Source organism: Camarhynchus parvulus, chromosome 2 (assembly GCF_901933205.1).
Source record: "Camarhynchus parvulus chromosome 2, STF_HiC, whole genome shotgun sequence".
Taxonomy (NCBI): Eukaryota; Metazoa; Chordata; class Aves; order Passeriformes; family Thraupidae; genus Camarhynchus; species Camarhynchus parvulus.
Genome location: NC_044572.1, coordinates 143,691,361 through 143,709,850, shown reverse-complemented (window position 1 = coordinate 143,709,850; position 18,490 = coordinate 143,691,361). Strand labels below are relative to the sequence as shown.

General features: G+C 39.2%; 1 protein-coding gene across 1 annotated transcript in view; it reads right to left on the bottom strand.

The window, feature by feature from the left end:
* The window catches only part of TG (thyroglobulin), a 151,776-nt gene that overhangs the window by 109,831 nt on the left and 23,455 nt on the right, over positions 1-18,490 (bottom strand). Inside the window, exons 13-22 of the mRNA XM_030964721.1 lie at positions 18,224-18,361; positions 17,595-17,672; positions 17,153-17,265; positions 16,164-16,275; positions 15,278-15,478; positions 11,381-11,590; positions 8,982-9,136; positions 8,331-8,487; positions 5,917-6,141; positions 1,124-1,273 (exon numbers count right to left, since the gene is read on the bottom strand). Coding sequence (XP_030820581.1) covers positions 1,124-1,273; positions 5,917-6,141; positions 8,331-8,487; positions 8,982-9,136; positions 11,381-11,590; positions 15,278-15,478; positions 16,164-16,275; positions 17,153-17,265; positions 17,595-17,672; positions 18,224-18,361 — 1,539 coding nt within the window. The remainder of the gene's footprint in view (positions 1-1,123; positions 1,274-5,916; positions 6,142-8,330; positions 8,488-8,981; positions 9,137-11,380; positions 11,591-15,277; positions 15,479-16,163; positions 16,276-17,152; positions 17,266-17,594; positions 17,673-18,223; positions 18,362-18,490) is intronic.

Here is an 18,490-nt window from a genome sequence, read left to right as displayed (position 1 = left end):
CTGCTTTGTTGCTACTTCAATTTGTGTTTCAAACATTTTTTCGGATTCTCTGTCATGCGTCAAATCTCTGTTTGCTGTATTTCCAGTACTGTAAAGCAAAGTGAGGAGAATGAGCTGTACTTTCATCCAGGTTTGTTCAGTGACTTCTGCAGTGGATCTGTGGAATGTTGTGAGCAACAAGAAGAGCTATCACACCAATAAATTCAGAAAAACTCTTCAGACTCTGCAAGGAGACAGCAGGACTGAAAGAAAGGAGGAAGGTAGTGTGTAGCCTGGCCTTTTGGAGAGGGCTGGCATTGAGGAGCAGCACAAATATAAAGTGGAAACCAGGCAGAGAACAGGTTTAGTAAAAAAATTGCAAATGGAAATTTCTAAACCCTAAGGAGAAAACTCTTAAGGACACAAATCCAATACCTACCCTGGGAACACACATGGAAAAGAAGAATGACAACCGTAGGCAAAAGCTAATTGTTGTTGGGGTACATTACAATAAAAATGAGAGGTTTATCCCATCTAAGAGAACAAATAGGTTAAAAGAGAACAAAGTAGACCATATACTCAATGACACTTCCCAAGAAGCCCAATTTTGTTACTCTTATTTATATCTTATTTTATATAATTCTGTAGACAAAACAATTTGTACCTAATAACTGGTTTTCTGTATAAAACGGCATGAAAAAAAACATAATTTAAGCTGAATTCACCAGCATTAGTGAACATTTCAATAGTTGCTTTGTGAGAAGTGTTTGTATTTGAAGGGGAAAGAACTGCACAAAACAAGACTCTTTTAGTGTTCATGGAAATGACAATCAATTCAAAAGAAGTTTCTTACTGATACTGAACACCCAGATATCATTCCAGATGACAATGAACATGTCTGGAGGAACCACAACATCCTGGATGAGACTGACCACTTGTTTCTCATGCATTTTTGGTCAAAAAACCAGACAATTTGTACTTTGTAAAATGCTTTTGAATGTATGCAGAAGGGATCATATCCATCCAAAAACCCCCAGAGGGAGGATTAATTTAAAAAAAAAAAACTTAGAGATGAATAAAAAGAAATCATTCGATATTTGAAGCCAGAAAATAAAGGATATGTAAAAAAATGAGTTCAACTTACAGTGATCAGCAGTGATTGCCCCATAGGAGTTGGTAGTTTTGCCCACAGGACACTTGATACAGAAGGAATGTCCTGTCTGATACTGATAGTAGCCAAGAGGGCAGGGAATGCATTCATTGTTCTGGAAATAACTGCCTGGAGGACAAACAACTGCAAAGAGAACAATCACCTTATTACTCCTTTGGAATTCAACCACTTCTGGCATTTGCACACATGTGTGGGTGTGTATATATACATAAAATGCATAAATATAAATATATAAATATATATAATAAATATATAATTATATATAATATATAATGCTGATAGATTTGCCATAGGCCTCAAGCTCTTCATATATGTATTTCTAAGTGGTGTAACACAGTAAACACTATTCAAGTGATCATCAAAGTGATCAATGACAGGAATATAGGCTGTGATATGTTTTCTCAGATCACCCAAAATCTCTTCTTGAATTAGAGCACATGAAGCTCTTTGGAAATGCCAAGTCCAGGCCTGATTCCCAACTGTCAAATCCATTTGGAATAAGATATTACAGGTGGATTAGTTGTGAAAGAAAACAAAGGAAGACAAGCTACAAAAAAAGAGTAACTTCTAACACTACAAACAGAAACAGGAAGGTTCTGAGGAGCAGAAACTCCAAAACCATCATACAGAAATCCACCATATGGTAACACTTTTATTCAGAATTCCTGGTAAAGAAATTTTTGTTCAGCACTTCCAAACTAAACAGTAAGGGCTGGATTAAAAGCCACTAGCTGTGCACATGACAACCCAAACGCAAAACAAAAAGGTGCTCTCAGTGATGTTCTTAGTCTGTATCTATATAATTTTCAAAACAATTCAGGAACAATACTTCCAGCTCACCTGTTGCATATTACAGAGAAAATTCTTTGTCTCCTGGGATATCATGGAATACTGTCTTTCCCTCCAGAGCATTCAAATGAACATTAAAGCAGAAGAGTCACAGACATATTTGCAGGACAATACCCCTGCTTGTTATTTCACAGCTGCTTCCCAGATGTAGATTTCCTTCAAAACACTATCAAATGTATATTTTGGGACTTTGACAAGGTGCAAAACCTCATTTCTGTTCTTGCCCTGCATGCTGACAGAAGTTTAAGCTACCATGAGAGAGAAACAGGAATGGAATATTGGCCATGCTCACTACAACCCATGTGATGAATTGCTGTTCTGGCCAACACACCAGAATGTAAATGAATTTAACTCATGGGACTAGCTAAATTATAACAGACTAAAAAGACAGCTAGTAGGAAAATGATCATATCTTCCTTCATCATCTGTAAATAGTCCAGTGGGAAGGTCTGGGAGGATTCAACTGTGAGACTAAAATTTTCCTCCTAGTATACATCAAGGCAATTACTCTGGGTAAAACACATATCTAAAATCAATTACAGAATGAAAACAATCCCGGATCAGTCAGAATTCTCCTTTCGAAAACCCATCATCTAATACACAAGTGTCTGATATGTTTTAAAGACAATTTGCCACACATGCAAAAAGCATAATACTCATTGAACAGCAGTAGAAATTAAAGTGAGGTGAGAAATCCACACCTAAATTGAAGACAAAATGCAATGAATGAAGAGGCAAATTAAGCAATTAAAGTTTAAAAAGAAACAAATTAGGCTTTTCAAAGCATTCCGCTTTTTTTTGAAGTTTTAGTCACAAGGTGAAAGAAACATCTGTGTTTCTTATCACATTTTGAGCAGGAAAAATTGCCTTTCATTTCACATGTTGGATTGACAAAAGGGTACAAAGAACAGTAAAAAATGTTGATGCAGAATGTAATTTTCTAGACTCATTAACTCCTGCAGGGACCTATCAGTTCAGCTACAGGCCATGTTGATACAGTCAAATGTAGGTCCAGTTTGACCCTAAAAGTGAGACAAACCACTATATTGTACTTCTTTCAAGCATGAAAATTAATACATTTTAACAACATAAGAAACTAGAGAACAACTTTCAACCAAAACAACAGAGGTAAGTGTTACCAGTGGGACCAAACTTTGTAAGCCTAAAACAGGAAAAAAAAAACAAAAAAAAACCCAAACAAACAAACAAAAAAAACCAAACAAACAAAAAAAAACCAAACAAAAAAAAACCAAATAAATTTAATCCCTTGCTCCTGCCCATGAAATTTGGAACCTGGTCTCATTTCTAACTGGACTTGGGCTTCTGTGTACCAGGGGAACAAGCTGCAAAATCCAGGCTGAGGAGCAGCTCACTGAAGTGATTCCACAGGGATACTGCCCTTCACTAAAGCCTCAGCTCTCACTGCACTGAGCAAGTTCAAAAACTGTCCCAGCTGATCATTGCCCAATGCTTGCCCTGCTCCTGCTTCCCTCCAGGGATACTGGAAAACTTTGAGATATCAGATTCTTGATATAGATTATTAGAAATTAAGTCTTCAGCAGTCAATTAGCTATAAATCTAGCCCTTTCACTTAGGTTATATTATGTTTAAAGCAAATCTAATAGAATCATCAAGCATTTTAATTAAAAAGACCCAGCATAATAATGGTTCTTAAATAAAAAGGTTTAATAAAAATGTTTTTAATAAATGGTTTTTAAATAAAAATAACCAGCAGAAGACTAAGTTAATTTACAAACAGCCTTTAGTTTTTTTCCTGAAATAAATGGGGGAGAAGGGTTATGCTCCTAAAGTCTCCCTGGACAGTTTCTAGCTCTCTTAGTTTTAACTCATACATTAGCAAAAGAAAGTGTCTTTTCTACTATTAAAATTTAGTTAAAATAATACTGTTGCCCCCAGCTCTTAAGGAATTGTATTCATAGATACCTGTGACATAACATTACTCAGTGTAAGGCTGAGACTAAGAAAAAATGTCATATAAGAAAAATTAACATTGATAAATGTTACCCATTTGACAGGTAGGAAAACATGAAACAATACAACAACAGATGCAAATAAACAGACTACTGTAAGGAAAATACAAGAGACAAAGAGGAAGATCCCTGTAATTTCCATGTTCATATATTAATGAATATATTAAGCTTATTGAGAACACCAGAAACCCGTTGCTACTGAGTTTCCTGAAGGAAAAGCAATGACATTGACAATGAAATAAAACCAAACAAATCAAAAGGATCAGGATTTGAAAGCACAATTTGTATTTGAAGAACAAGCCAGAACAGGAAAGAGAAGAGACTAAAGAATCTCCACCACCCCCACAAAATTTTGTTTTCTGCTGTCACAGGTGTTGCTTCTTACTAATTGTCCCTATTCTGTTCAGAACAAAATATGCAGTCCTGCAACACAAACCAGCATCCAACAGCAGGTACACTATGACAGCTCAGAGAATGAAATCTCTGACAAAGACTGGAGCAGAAACTCTCTCCTTTCCACATATCTATGATGTTTGTTTTACTGAGTGACATTTCCCACAGGTAGCTGGTTCAAATAGGTATGAATTAACTCACAAGGCAAGTTAATTCACTGCTTCCTAGAGGCCTTTATGCCTGGCAGGCAGGACTACGCAGAAAGATCCAATTCTTTGTAAGTTCTGCTCTAGGTGATGGATTCTACTTAAAAAATAATGATAGCTTTAAGCAATACAAGACTATATCTTGTTAGGTAGCAGCAAGTTGCCATGGACTCTGGACTCAGTAGGAATTAATATTTTTTTCTGCATGTGTTTAAATAACCCAAATCCAAAGTGTTTCAGACTGTGGAGAGGAATTGAACCTGCAGACAATTTACCCTTAAAGGTCCAGGCTGGAAACTGCAGCAGTTCAAAAGCGTTTAGCACTTGATTACCTTACCCAGGCATAGGAAACTCTGAACTTAAACAGAAACACCACACCAAGCAGGGAGATAAGTTTTTTTCACATATTCTGATGTGCTTCACAGCACTGAAGTGATGAATAACTGAAAACATTCCCATTAGAAAACTCATCCAAAACCCGCCTCTGTTATCTCATATCTACAAGTGGTACCTCTCCCCTCTGTTCCCTAGATTTAAAAAGGCTAGAGATGGTGAATACATCCCAAAGTGGCATAAATGAGACATGGGCTCATTGAGGACGGTTGGCCAACAGGAACAACCAGGATCTGAAGGAGGGTTGGTGTTGATAGAAACAAGAGCGGGGCTGGTAAGGCAAAGGCACTTTGGCAGCATGGCCTGGTACCAAGGACAGGTTGGCACAGCCACGGAGAGCTGCAGAAAAGGTTGGTTTGGCAGCCCTAAGCAGGATGCTGGCAGAAAGGCAGCCTGTTCCAGGGAAGCAGACAAAACAGAAGGAAGGGAGAAGAAAAGAGGGCAGACGTGCAGTTAGGTCTGGGTGCTGGCCAGCATCAAGGAAAGCTTCCATCTGAGCTGGCTGGACTTGGCCCAGGAATTCACAATCTCAGGACTTTTGGCATTTCTGCCTCTAGGTTTCTATTCCAGGTAATGGATCATTATCTGAAGCTCTGGTTACATTATCTTTGTGAAATCCTCTTATTAAGGATCATGTGCATTACAGAATGACCTTCTATTACCAGACAGATCTAAAATGTTTACAAAAATCTCAAAAATGTTTATAGAACTTTTTATACAATGTCAGTGCCATGATGCCTATTTCCAAATCATTGGTTCAACACAAGGAAGGAACAGTAAGCAAAGCAGTAATTCCCATCTCTCCCATTCACATTGGTGCCTCACACCTTTCAAATATGAACCTTAAACACAAGTTCACTGATAACTTTCTAATTTCAGCTTTATACTGATTCCTGACAACATCTAAGAATGGAAAGCTAACAATGAGACCTACCACATCCTTGTGAATTAGGGCCTGCCTTCCCAGGAGATGAAATTCTTCTAAACCCACTTCTACATCCGAGCTGCACACGGGGAGACAGATCAAACTCTTCATCCCGGGGAAAATCAATGACAGAATCTGCTAGGAACTGCTTGGAATCCAAATGCAGCAGAAAAACACCATCCTTAATCTCTTTTATAAATGCTCCAATAAGATTTTCCCCAACAATTGCATTTTCTAAAGAGGGAAAAAAAATACAACAAAATAGCATGAAAGACATTTCTGTAGTACAGGAATGGATAACCACAAACAGATGGTTTGAAGTTAAAAACAGAGGCAGATGCAGAAATACAAGCATGTTAACAAACAGCAGACCATAATTAATCTGTACAGCATCTATAAAATTACAGTCTTACTTTACTCTGTTTAAATATACCCAAAACCACCTCGAACAGAAGGCCCCAAAGCTGCCGTAGCAGGTAATGGAAGTTGGAACTTAATGGGACATGATGGTACCATGGCCATACAAAGAGAGCAGGTTCTGCTCTGCTTCTTCTGAAACCACACAATCATTCCCTCAAAAAGCTATTTTTGTACTACAGGGAATTTTTAGTGTGGAGAGGGTCAAAAAGGTAATTCCCTTAAAGAGGAACACTTTCAAAAGAAAAGTTGAATATAAAACCAAACACACTTATACTTTGATTCACTTTCTGCAAACTGCTTGAATATTCCCAGGGGCAATGGAATATTAGATAAGATATAATTGAGATTAGATATAATTTAGATTAGATGAAAGGAAGAAGTTTTTTTATAGTGATGGTGGTGAAACACTTGCCCAGAGAGGCAGTAGATGCCCTACCCCTGCAAATGTTCAAGGACAGATTGGAAGGGACTCTAAGGAACCTGACTGAGTTGAAGATGTCCCTGCCCACGGCAGAGGTGTTGGACTAGATGACCTTTAAAGGTCCCTTCCAAGCCAAACCATTCTATCATTCTGTGTTTTGTGATTCCCTTACAATATGGAACAACTGGATGGATGTAAACAATATCGAACTGTAGAGCCAGGAGCTACAGGACCATTGCAGCTGCCATCTGTGTCTTGAAGGATTTTGATTCAGTTCTGGTCAAGCAAAATTGCTGTAGGACACATATCTCCAAGACCCAAAGTTAGAAGAAAGAACACATGCAGACAGAGCTATTTCTTTTTAGTGCTTTCCAAAGCAGTAAAACTGGAGGCAAGGTCACACAGAATCACCAAGGTTGGGAGAGACCTTCAAGATAATCTAGTCCAACCACCAACCCAGTAGCACCATAATCACCCCTAAATGACATCCTCAAGTGACACATCCAGATGCCCCTTGAACACTGGCAGAGACAGTGACTCCACCACTTGCCTGGCCAGTTTATTCTAATACCTGACCATTCTCTCAATTTAAAAACTTCTAATATCTAATCTGAACCTCCCCTGGGACTACCTGAGCCCATTTTCTCTTGTCCTGTCACTTGAGACCTGGGAAAAGGGAATGACTCACACCTCCTTTCAGGCAGCTGTAGAGAGCAATAAGATCTCCCCTTTTCTCCAGGCTAAACAGCCCCAGCTCCTTCAACTGCTTCACATCAGACTTGAGCTCCAGACTCTTCTCCAGATCCATTGCCCTTTTCTGGACATGCTCTAGAACCTCAACATCATTTTTGAAGTGAGGCATCCAAAAATGAACACAAGATTCGAGGTGTGGCTTCACCAGTGCTGAGTATGGGGGTCAATCACTGCCCTGGTCCTGCTGGCCACATTATTCTTGATACAGGCCACTATCCTTGATATGCCCACAGAGGGCATTTGAACTTGGGATATATTTTTAATATATTTTATATTGAAGGAAAATACTGACTGCTTTGAAAGAAGTTCCTTACACCACCCCTAACTCTAATGGAAACCAGAGCAAACATCTGCCAGTCAGTGGTCTCCGTATAGTTGCTCTAGGATGCCAGAGGTAAGGATCATTCTTTAGTGTCAAAGGTAATGCAACTAATAGAAAAAGAAGGAAAAGGGAAAAAAAAGAGAAAAAAAATAACTTGGAAGAAATTAGTTGAGTTTTTGACAATGTGTGAATTGTGTTTCTCTGAATACAATGAATATAAACACTTATCCACCACTGAGGACTTGTCCAATGGAAATTAACATCTGGGACAGTTCAGCTCATGCCTGATAAAGTAATTTGCAATCCTAGTTAAGGCAGCTGCATGTCCTATCTGAAAGAAACATTCAATTATAACTTCTTTCCACTGTGTGGTCACAGCCTGAGAGGGAAAATACATCAACACTGAAAGCTCAAAAACACAACACCAGCGTTATAAAGACAGGGAAGCAAAATGATTAAAAGCAAATCAGGTTTGATCCACAGAACCATCAGAGAAAGAAAAATTACCAATATCATGTAAGTCAGGGAGAGAAGCTGTGGGGATGTTTTCCAGCTGAGTCCTCCACGTGATGTTCACTCCCAGGCGATCCACACTCACACACTCAACATAGACAGTGGAATCATCACACATGGAAACTGAGCCAGTTGTTCCAAATGCATTCACCTTGAATTCAGAATTGAGTGAAATCACAGTTAGACAAACTGAGAACTTTCTTATTCTTGCCTTGCCCTATTCATTTGTACTGTACTATACTTGAAGTAACACTGTGAAAAGGGGCTGTAAAAACAGAAGCAAGAAAATATAATTTTAGCAAGCCATATACTTACTGTAAGAATAGTCAAAATATTCTATTCCATTGAAACAATTTTTTAACAAATATTGGGCTGGTGTGATATGACTTTTATGGCTGGAACTAAACTGATCTGATGATGTGGTGTGAGACTAAACCTATTTTCCCACTCACCCATATGAAAGTTCTGCCACTCCTGACAGATTTCATGGCATATTCCATTCTTCCACATTTCTCAAACAGGCAAAGGTTTATGTTGTGTTTCACTTTATTTATTTATTATTATTTTTAGTGCAACACAAAACCCAACCAAAGAAAACAAAAACAAACCAAACAAACAAAATCCACCAAAAGGAATTTAAATTACCTGGAGGTGACATAAACCACGAGCCTTCAATTCATCTAAAATAAATATCTGGAATGCCTGGAGTAATCCAGAGTAGTCAGAACTACATGTCTTCTCAGGAGGCAGGCGTAGTTGAAAGTGTGTTTGAGCTTGAATCGTCTGAAATAACTGGAGCTCTAAAAATGAAGTAGAGAGGGCATTTAGTAACCCCACTAATGAGGAACCTGACCTTCAGAGTTACTTTGAAAAAAGACAACATTGATTTGACATTCCCATGTAGCATTAAAAACATCTCCCCACTTTTAAATGAAAGAAGTAGAGCTGTCAGGAGTAAATAACAAGCACCAAGACACAAGCTTGATAAATATAAATGTTGTGCATTAGAGAAAAAACCCAGTATACACTTAGATAATATTGAAGAGCTATTTTTCACTGGAGCACTAGCTCACAGAAGGATAAGGACAATCTGGATCATTACTGATACTTTTTCATAAGCCTTAGCAAATAGGAAGTTCCAGAGAACCACATGAAAGCTGACATTATGCCAATACTTAGAAAAGAAACAGAAAGACAAGAATTATTGACCTGTCGATTTTCACTTTTCTTACATGCAATCATGAAAACACTTCAATTAAAAAAGGAATTAAATTATGAAAGTAATTAATACTAATGTAAGTGGGCTTTTTGAAACCCGGGTTGTCAAACTAACTGGGAGTAAGTTTTAGGAGAGAATAAATTTGCAGAATAATGGCATTGCCATGGATGTTTACAAGAGCTTTCTGAATTTTTGATAGCAAACCCAAGTGATGCTAATCACAGAAATTGATGACAAATCTGTGAGCTCATCGGTCAGAAAATCAAAATCTATTTAATCAGTTTTTAGCAAGAAAGAAAATGCAAATTTCTTGTCTCCCCTGGAGTAACAATGATCCCAGGCCATATGGAGGGTTTGTTATCTCAGGTTCAGCACAACAGCAATGCTGTCATTCCACCTCCAAGTGGAGCTGGCTCTTATCCCACCAGGCTGGACAAGCAGCAGAGCTCTCCCTCATTCAGCTCCTCTGCAGACCCTCCCTGCTTCACATACAGGTTCACTGCTGGAGCACAATTCCTCACCCTCACCCCAAAAATGAGCATGAGAAAGCTTGGAGAGCTTCCAAGGAGAATGGCAGACGGACACAAACTCCTGCTTCTTCCTGCAAGGCACAAAGCCCTCTCTCTGCTTAGTTTCTCAGAGAGTTGGTTAAAGAGCTGATTTAACCACAGTCTCTAGATAGGTACATAAAGAACAGGAAACATGATTTTTGAGAGTGAGGGTAATCATCCATTGGAACAAATTACTAAGTGTTTTGGTGAATTCTTCAGTACTGTGAAGTTTGTTCAATCACCTTCTGAAGTGCTGGGAATTTTTCTTTCTCCTTAAAACCATGCTCTATTCCAAACACAAATCACTGGGGGAAGTCCTTGGCTTAAATAAACTTTATAGCAGATTGCCACACACTCCCCTCTGTCTGTACAAAGTTAGCCCACTGCCATCAGACAAACATGGAAGTTATTTCATAACATGCTAGAGAAACCTCACAAACACAATCACAAACAGACAAAAGTTTCAGTCTGAAATTGAAAGTTTAAAAATATTTGCATTTGGAATAGAAGAGTTTAACCCATTCTGAAGACCGATTAATGGGTGTAACCTATTCTGGAAGTGAAAAGTAGCTGCAAATTTGGCAGGAAGACCTGCATTTCTCAAAGTTCAGCACTGCTACAAATTGCCATTTTGATCAGAATGTATGTCTTTTTAAAATAATTGAAAAGGCCAACACTAATATCCAATTACATAAGCTCTGAATGGACATCCAATTCTTCCAAGATTTAAAGTGCTTTTTTTTTCTTGAAAGCAAAATGTTTTGAAAAATACCAGAATTCAGCCAAAAAATACAACAATAATCCTTAAGAACAGACTGCTGCAAAAAAGATGCAGAAGTAACAGTGACTTGATTATGCAAATAAACAGTCGAGTTCTGCCAAGTTCAAACATCTGGCACTCATCTGTTCTTCCAGGGCTAAGTAGTTCCATCAGAATCACTTATGGTGCCAGCATCTTTTAACTAACAAGAAAAATCTGCATATAGATTGAATAGCTATTTATAGCTCTATTATTACAGGCAAGAGGGACAGTTTCTGGCACAGGGGCCGGCCAAGAGCCAGAGGTGAAGATGGCAGAAGACAGAACACATCTCCTGCACCTCAGCTTGGCCACTCCCCTATAACTACAGTTGTTATTCACAGGGTAGTTGTGTGATAAAAGCTGATTTTTGCACTGTTTACACAGCTCTCAGCCCTCCCCAGACCCCAGCAGATCAGATCAGATCAGATGAGATCAGAGGACAGCAGATCAGATCAGATCAGATCAGACATACTCTGGCAGGCCTGGAGCAGAGGGGCAGCTGAGACCCAGCGCCGCTGCCGCGTGTCGCACTGGGATGAGGTGCTGGGGGTGGCACTGTGGAAGCCCTGGCGACACAGGAGCTGGCACTGCTGGATGCTTGGAGCTTCCCCAGGGATGTTTTCACAAAGTACAGCCCCATTGGCAACTGCTGAGGCACCAAATGGCAGAGCACACTGCGGACCTGCAGGCACAGGAGAAAGGGGAGACGTGTTAGGGGCTATGATGACTTCTAGGACAAAGTCCATAAATCCCTCAAACCCACAGATTCAAACCTACACAGCACCCTGTGCCCTTCCCACTCATCAGCTTTGACCTGGTTTGAGGGCAGCTTGGTTCAGTTTACTGAAGCTAATGGAAAGACACACATTGACTGTGCTGGGTAATGCATCAGGCCCAGAAAGGGACATGTGTGGTTTCTAGGAACAGATACATTTTGAACAGTCATGAATAAATTTCAGCAGGAAATGAGGAGGAGATTTCTAACCAACAGCAGAATAAACTTTTATAGAAGATATCTAGTGGAAAGAGGCAGGGAGGGCCAAATAAACCTCAGTTCCCCTGAGACTGAAGTTTGAAAGGTTTGAGATCAGGAACTCATGACTGTGGTGTCTTCAGCACCACCATGATGTTTGTAGTGACCAGTAGGGCAGAATATACATTTTTTATTTATATATATATAAACAGTAGTATACAGCTCTAGAGTTGGAGCACAATTTTCCCTATCAACACACTCAGTATGAGTGCAGTCATTCAAACCCTGCTAGACCACTGTAACAGACTAATTACAGCGATAATTAATTTTTACTAATTAGTACAAGCAAACTACTTCACTCAGTATTAGCCAAATACCAACTTAATTACTAAATATACACAGTAATAGTTAAACACTTATTAGTTCCAGAGCTACAAAACATAAGAAGAAAAAAAAAAACTTCCTCACTTATAAATAAATACAAAGAAAAAATGTTATCATATCATACAATTCAGTTGCTTGGTATATATATATAGATCATTTTCCAAATTACAATGCTCAGATCAGTCCTAAATTTCCTGATCATTGAAGGGAGGCAAACATTGATATTGGTTCAGATCTGAGCACCCTCCCTCTCCCCTTCTGATGGAGATTAATTCCATAACTAAGCAGCCACCTAATTAAAAGTATTAAAAACCTTGTCTTAAACCTTCAGTTAAAGTATTAAAACATTGCAGGGTGAATCTGGGATCCAATGTGTGCAGTATATCTTTGTTTTCCAACTCTGAGCATGTCAATGCCAACAAAAAAAGCTTTCATATCTGCCTCTCTGAATTGCCAAATTGCATATTTTTATCCAAGTCTCCTTTATAGCAACTTTTTTGCAAGAACTCTGTAAATGGGGCCACTGCATTCCTTCTCTTCACTCATTGACTCTGTAGCCAGACTTTCTCAGTAAAGGTGGAAACCTGGAATCCTTGCTTAACAAACTTCTAACGAATCTCCCAAGCTTTTAGGACCAGAAGGCTCTGTAAAAGAGATAGTAATATTCATCCTAGCTGTTAAATTACAATCATATAATCTTTATACAGAGTATGTAGAAATCAGTCTGTGATTTCTTAATTGCTCTAACACGTTTCTATATCCCGCAGGTCGTATCCAGTCTCTGCTGAATGGGGCTACAATCTCTTACTGCCTGTTCCATTGAGATTTGGTGTGTGAACCAGGGAAATACCCAGCCCCCAAAGCAGAAGTGATCAATGATTTCCTGGTGTGGTTCAGAAGTTTCAATTCACCATCAGTAACTTGCTCATCTATCCCTCTACAGATTACACTTCATTTACTATTTACTAAGCCTCTACCATTTTGTCATTGTTCTGTTTCTTGGTCCTGTAGGAGTGAATCAGAATCCAGCTGAATACTGACACTTCTTTCATAGGTGTTTACAAAGATTTTCACAAGGAAATTAACAACTCCAGGACCTTCTCTGGAAACTTCTCTCCTCTGACTCTATTCAGAGTTATGGGAAATGGGCATGAGGATGGGAGATCCATGAGGACTGCTGGGTACTTGGCATTTCCTCTCCAGTGCATTCCAGCTAGAAGAAGCTGGATTCTACCTCTGCTGGAAGTGATTAAACTAATGAAAACCTCGTGGCATGTACTGGACACTCTGAGTTATTACTTTCTGTTTACAGCTGTCTGTTCTGATGCTGGAAGAGAAATTTATCATATTTTCCCACCACAACAGCTTATTTTGCTGAGAGGCAAGCTCTCCAGAGTAGCAGTATAGTACTCCTTTTTCATGAACAATTATTAGTAATTCACCAGACTAGAGGCATAAGGCTGGGCAGACTGAGGAGAAAACTAACTTTTGATTATTTTTTTTTACACAATAACTAAGTTATGTACCATGAAAAGTTCCATCGCTCTTTCAAAATCCAGGGAAACCATTAAAGATTATTTCAATCTTCATGCAGAAAAAAACAAATAGCTTTCAGTAAAACCAGGTTTCCATTATATTTTCAAAGCAGTTCTCCTTTTCAGCTCAGTATTTTAAAAAAGTAAGGCCATTAATCGTGATTATTTTCTCCAGGAAAAGTACAGGATGGCAGCAGCATTGTATTTATGGTCAGCTCTGCTTCTCTGAAGAGCTAAAAACCTGCCTTGGATGGCTACCTTCAGGTGACTACACCACCCTACTTTGGAGCTTATCTCCTCACAGCTCAGTTGGGATCTTCAAACAACACCACAAGCATGGGGCAGATACAGCCATGGGGTCTCCTGCTGGCTTCCCATAAAATCCCATCCTCAGAACTCTCTATTGATACAAGAGAGCACAAATTAAATTATTTCCAAGCTGGCTGAGCAGTTAGCTAGTTGATAAAAACCTTGAAGGCAATTGGGTTGACACATTCAGGTATTTTACAATAGAATTGTAGAATGATTAAGTTTGGAAATGACCTGTATGATCATTGAGTCCAGCAACTAACCCAGCACTGTCAGCTCCACCACTAAACCATGTCCTCAAGTGTCACATGTTCCATTTGGTCAGTGAGAACAAGCCTGTGTTGATCTTTACACAGCAGAATCACAAAAGGAAACTGAAGCAAATTACGTGGTCTTGTTTCCCTAATTTTTTTTCAACCCTTCTCCCCCAAAACAAATAAAAATACACCAACAAAAAAAACTGAAAACAGCAGTGTCAGACAACTGTTTTATATCTCTACTTCCCACTAATCATTTTGGAGCATATCCTTGTAGAAAGTTTAATTAATTTTGCTTCACTTCAGTGATGGGAAAATGCATAAAGGACATTGCAAATTAAATTTATCCAAATGTCTCCCATTTGGATGTCTCACTGGAAACGATGAGTGAATTCCAGTGCTTCACAGCTCTGGTCCTTCAGGAAATACTCTGTGAATATGCAATGTTTTGGTACATCTTTTACACAATTCTGGTCACAAGCCAAGAGTCAGAATGGCAGAAGCACGCATTTTTCAAATTTTATTTTAGTCAGCTGAATGGGTTTTAATCCCAGAGCCAGCTCACACTGGAGCAGGTTCAAGTTTGCAGCAAGCTTTTCAGATTGGCCTTATAGCTGGGTTTCATAGCTCAAATGGTTTGATTCAACCAATTTTATGAATTATAAAAAGTCAAGGGTCCATTCCATTCTCCTTTTGGTCCTCACAAAGCACCAGAAGAAAATCAGACAGCATGCCCTGGCAGGTCTGAAATCTGCTGTAAGACAAAGATAAGCATGCTGCTTGAGAAAAAAATCTCTAAAGGTCTGAAGAAATAAGATTAAATTCAAGTAGGGAGTGGAAAAGTTTAGGATCTGGGTTAAATTTCAGGCCTGGATTTGCTCACAAATGAAATGCCTGAAGCAGGAACTCACTTGCACACTCCGGTCGTGCCCCGTTCATTCGTGTCCCTGGCACCTCTTCTCCATTGCCAAAGACGCACCAGCAGTTCTCCTGCTCCTGGCTGCACTGCACAGGGGAGAAACTCCCCCTGGCCCCCTCACACTGGGGGATGTCTCCTCTGGCAGCTTCTCGGGAAACCACTTTGGACTTCAGCAGGTTACAGAAACTGGGACCTGCAAAGAGAGAGATTCTTTGCAAGATACAGAACAGAAGACAACAAATTGACCTAAAGACTTTACCAGCAGTGCTTCCAGCATCTTTTGTTAGTAGGAAGAAAGAAGAGTGACCACGAAAACAAATAATTTGTTTGATTATAGAAATCGGGAATTTACTTCTACTAGAAAAAAATCCACATTTTTTTTCTAAAGATTGAAGTGTAAGTGATAGTGTTTTAGAAAAACAGTTGAAAAAATGCTGTTATTTATTTTTCATGTATATATTTTATTTTTTTTCCAAATGTGATGGTGCATCATTTAGAAGCTGATATTTAGGAAGCCAAAAAAAATCAAGTTAATAAAATTTAGCTTTTAGTAAAAATTTTTGATCAAGGTAATTTTAAATGTAATAATATGATCATTTACATTTTTAAATAGCTAAAATTGTGGTAAGAAATCAAAGATTAAAAAATGCATAGAAGTCCATTCATAAGTTTGTCTAGACTGTTTTATTTCTGGTGTTATGAAAGTAAAGGGTAATGATTCTCAGATACACTTCCAATGTGGCTGTGCTTTGTATGTACCCCATCACTGAGGAATTAAAGTATGAGCCTCCCATGTTTCACAGGCAGCATTCTGACAAGGAAAGTGCATATGCTGCAGAGCATGAGGGATCACAGGCAGGGGGCAAAACATTACTCACACTCAGGATTGCCATCCAAGTCTTTGCTGCCACGCTGGAATATTTCTCCTGACACAGGATCCACACACCAAATATCTGTGTCAGATCTCTGCAGCACAGTGTATTCTCCTGTCTACAAAAAATTAAGGAGTTGTCATTGCAGAGAAATGTGTCTTAATACATACACACCAAAATCTATACCCCAAAGATTTGGTTTAAATGCTTTATTATATTTACACTTGTCCATTATTAAAACATATTGAAAAGAAACACAAAATAAAGTCTAACTAACTTAATAGATAGACCAGTCCCTGAGATAATCAAGAAACATTTAGGTTGGAAAAGACCTCTAAGATCACTGAGTCCAACCATTAAGCAGGATGTAGACTAGAAGTCCATTGAGATAAAGTTCTGATAAAATCCTAGCTTTTAATGTTTTCAAAAGATGTGTAGATGTGGTACTTCAAGATATGATTTAGTGATGAACTCAGCAATGCTGGAGTAAAAGCTGGACATGATCACTGCAGTCTTTTCCAACTTAAATGATTATGTGATTTCATATGATAATGACTCTATTACATGAAATGTCTATTCCTTGCCTGTCTCTCCTGCTCACTGTCACATTTTGAGAGCATCACAGACCCTGTTTTTTAGGGCATCTGCACCCAGCTTCCCCCCACATTGTCATTCTCTCACAGCTCAGGAAGAAAGAGCCCCCCAAATGTCAGTCAATTAAGATGTGCCTTTAAAGCACAGCTCTGCAAGAGCACCAGGCAGAGCCAGCCTGTGGGAGAGAACTGTGGGCAGGCACAGAGCTTCCTAACCCCAGTCTCCATCTCAAAGCTGTTTAAATTCTGCCTTCTGCAGGGCAACACCGGCTGTTATTTTTGTCTTACCCTCTTCTTTCAGGTTTATAGAAATGCACAAGGGGTGCATAAAGGGGCATGGACAGAAAGTATGTGTGCATGGTGTAAGCAAAAGTGCTTCCTCCCTCAGTCATGTGAAATCACCTCAAGGCAGCTGGGGATGAACAGATCAGCTGGAGAGGTGTCCAGCTTTGCACTGCTCTGTCTCCAGCTGGAAATGAGGGCACTGGCTTGAGATTGCTGACAAGAAGTCCGGCCTGTCAGAGGGAAAACATTTTAAAAAAAATCAAGTTTCAGACCAAAGCAAGAGAAAGAGTTACATCACCAGTTCCTCACGCATCTGCATTAGACACTGCTACAATCTCAGGCAAGGCTACCAACAGTAGAGGGTCTACTCTCAGATTATGCAAGCCAAAATTACACACAATGAAATTTAATGAATTAGCAAAATAAAAATATAATTCTGTTTACTTTTCTTGGAGTGCTTAGAAGCAAGTCTTACTTCATGCATATTAGAATTTCCAATAAATATTAAAATTTGCAAGAACAGGTCAAGACAAATATTTAGGAAGAAAACCCAACTGACATTTGGGAAGTTCTCCTGATCGTGAGACCAAGGAATCCATGACATAACGACCTCTCTCATCCACACACCAGCAATGACCTGGCCAGGGAAGAAAAGCAGCTTTATTTTAGATGTGGTACTGCTATGTGCTTTGTTGCATGCTAGGAAGATTTTCACCCTCAGCAGCTCTATAGAAAGGGGTCAGTAAATCCAAGTCACAGCTATCAGGGACCTCACCTGAGAGCAGTGGTACAAATGTAAATGTAGCAGCTCTAGTGAGACTCCCCCATTGCAGCCCTATCACCTACTCCCAGAAATTTGGCATCATCCACAAACTTGCTGAGGGTGTGCTCCATTTCATTACCCGGTCATGAGTGAAGGCATTAAGCAATACCAGCCCCTGGACCAACCCACAGGGAACACAACTAGCAGCAAGCAACTGAATATCTACTGATTTTTGAGCCTCAGTAAGCTACCACTTGTGTCCAGCCAATTTACACACATCTTATAGACCACATCACCTTCCTGCAGTCTGACTACTTTTTCTATCTTTTAATTAGAATTCTTAGGTTTTTGCTTTGTTTTGTTTGGGTTGTTTGGGGTTTTTCTTTGTTTAGACAGCCCAGAGTGTCTTGTTAGGAATTTCTCACCTGTGCTCTCATAGCACTGAGTCGGCTCCCAGTTTCCCAGGCCATCACACTGAGGGATGTAAGGGAAAAATCCCAGCTGTGCTGCTTCCCCAGCAGAACTCTTTGAAGTAAAGTGGCTCTGCCAGTAGAAGCGCAGGACTATAAAAGAGAAGTAAAAGAAAGCTCTAGTGCCCATACAGGATATATAAAATGCACATATTTGCAAAAATCTGAATGTTCCCTGTACTTCAGAAGACAAATTAATAAATGTTTTAAGTACACAAAGTA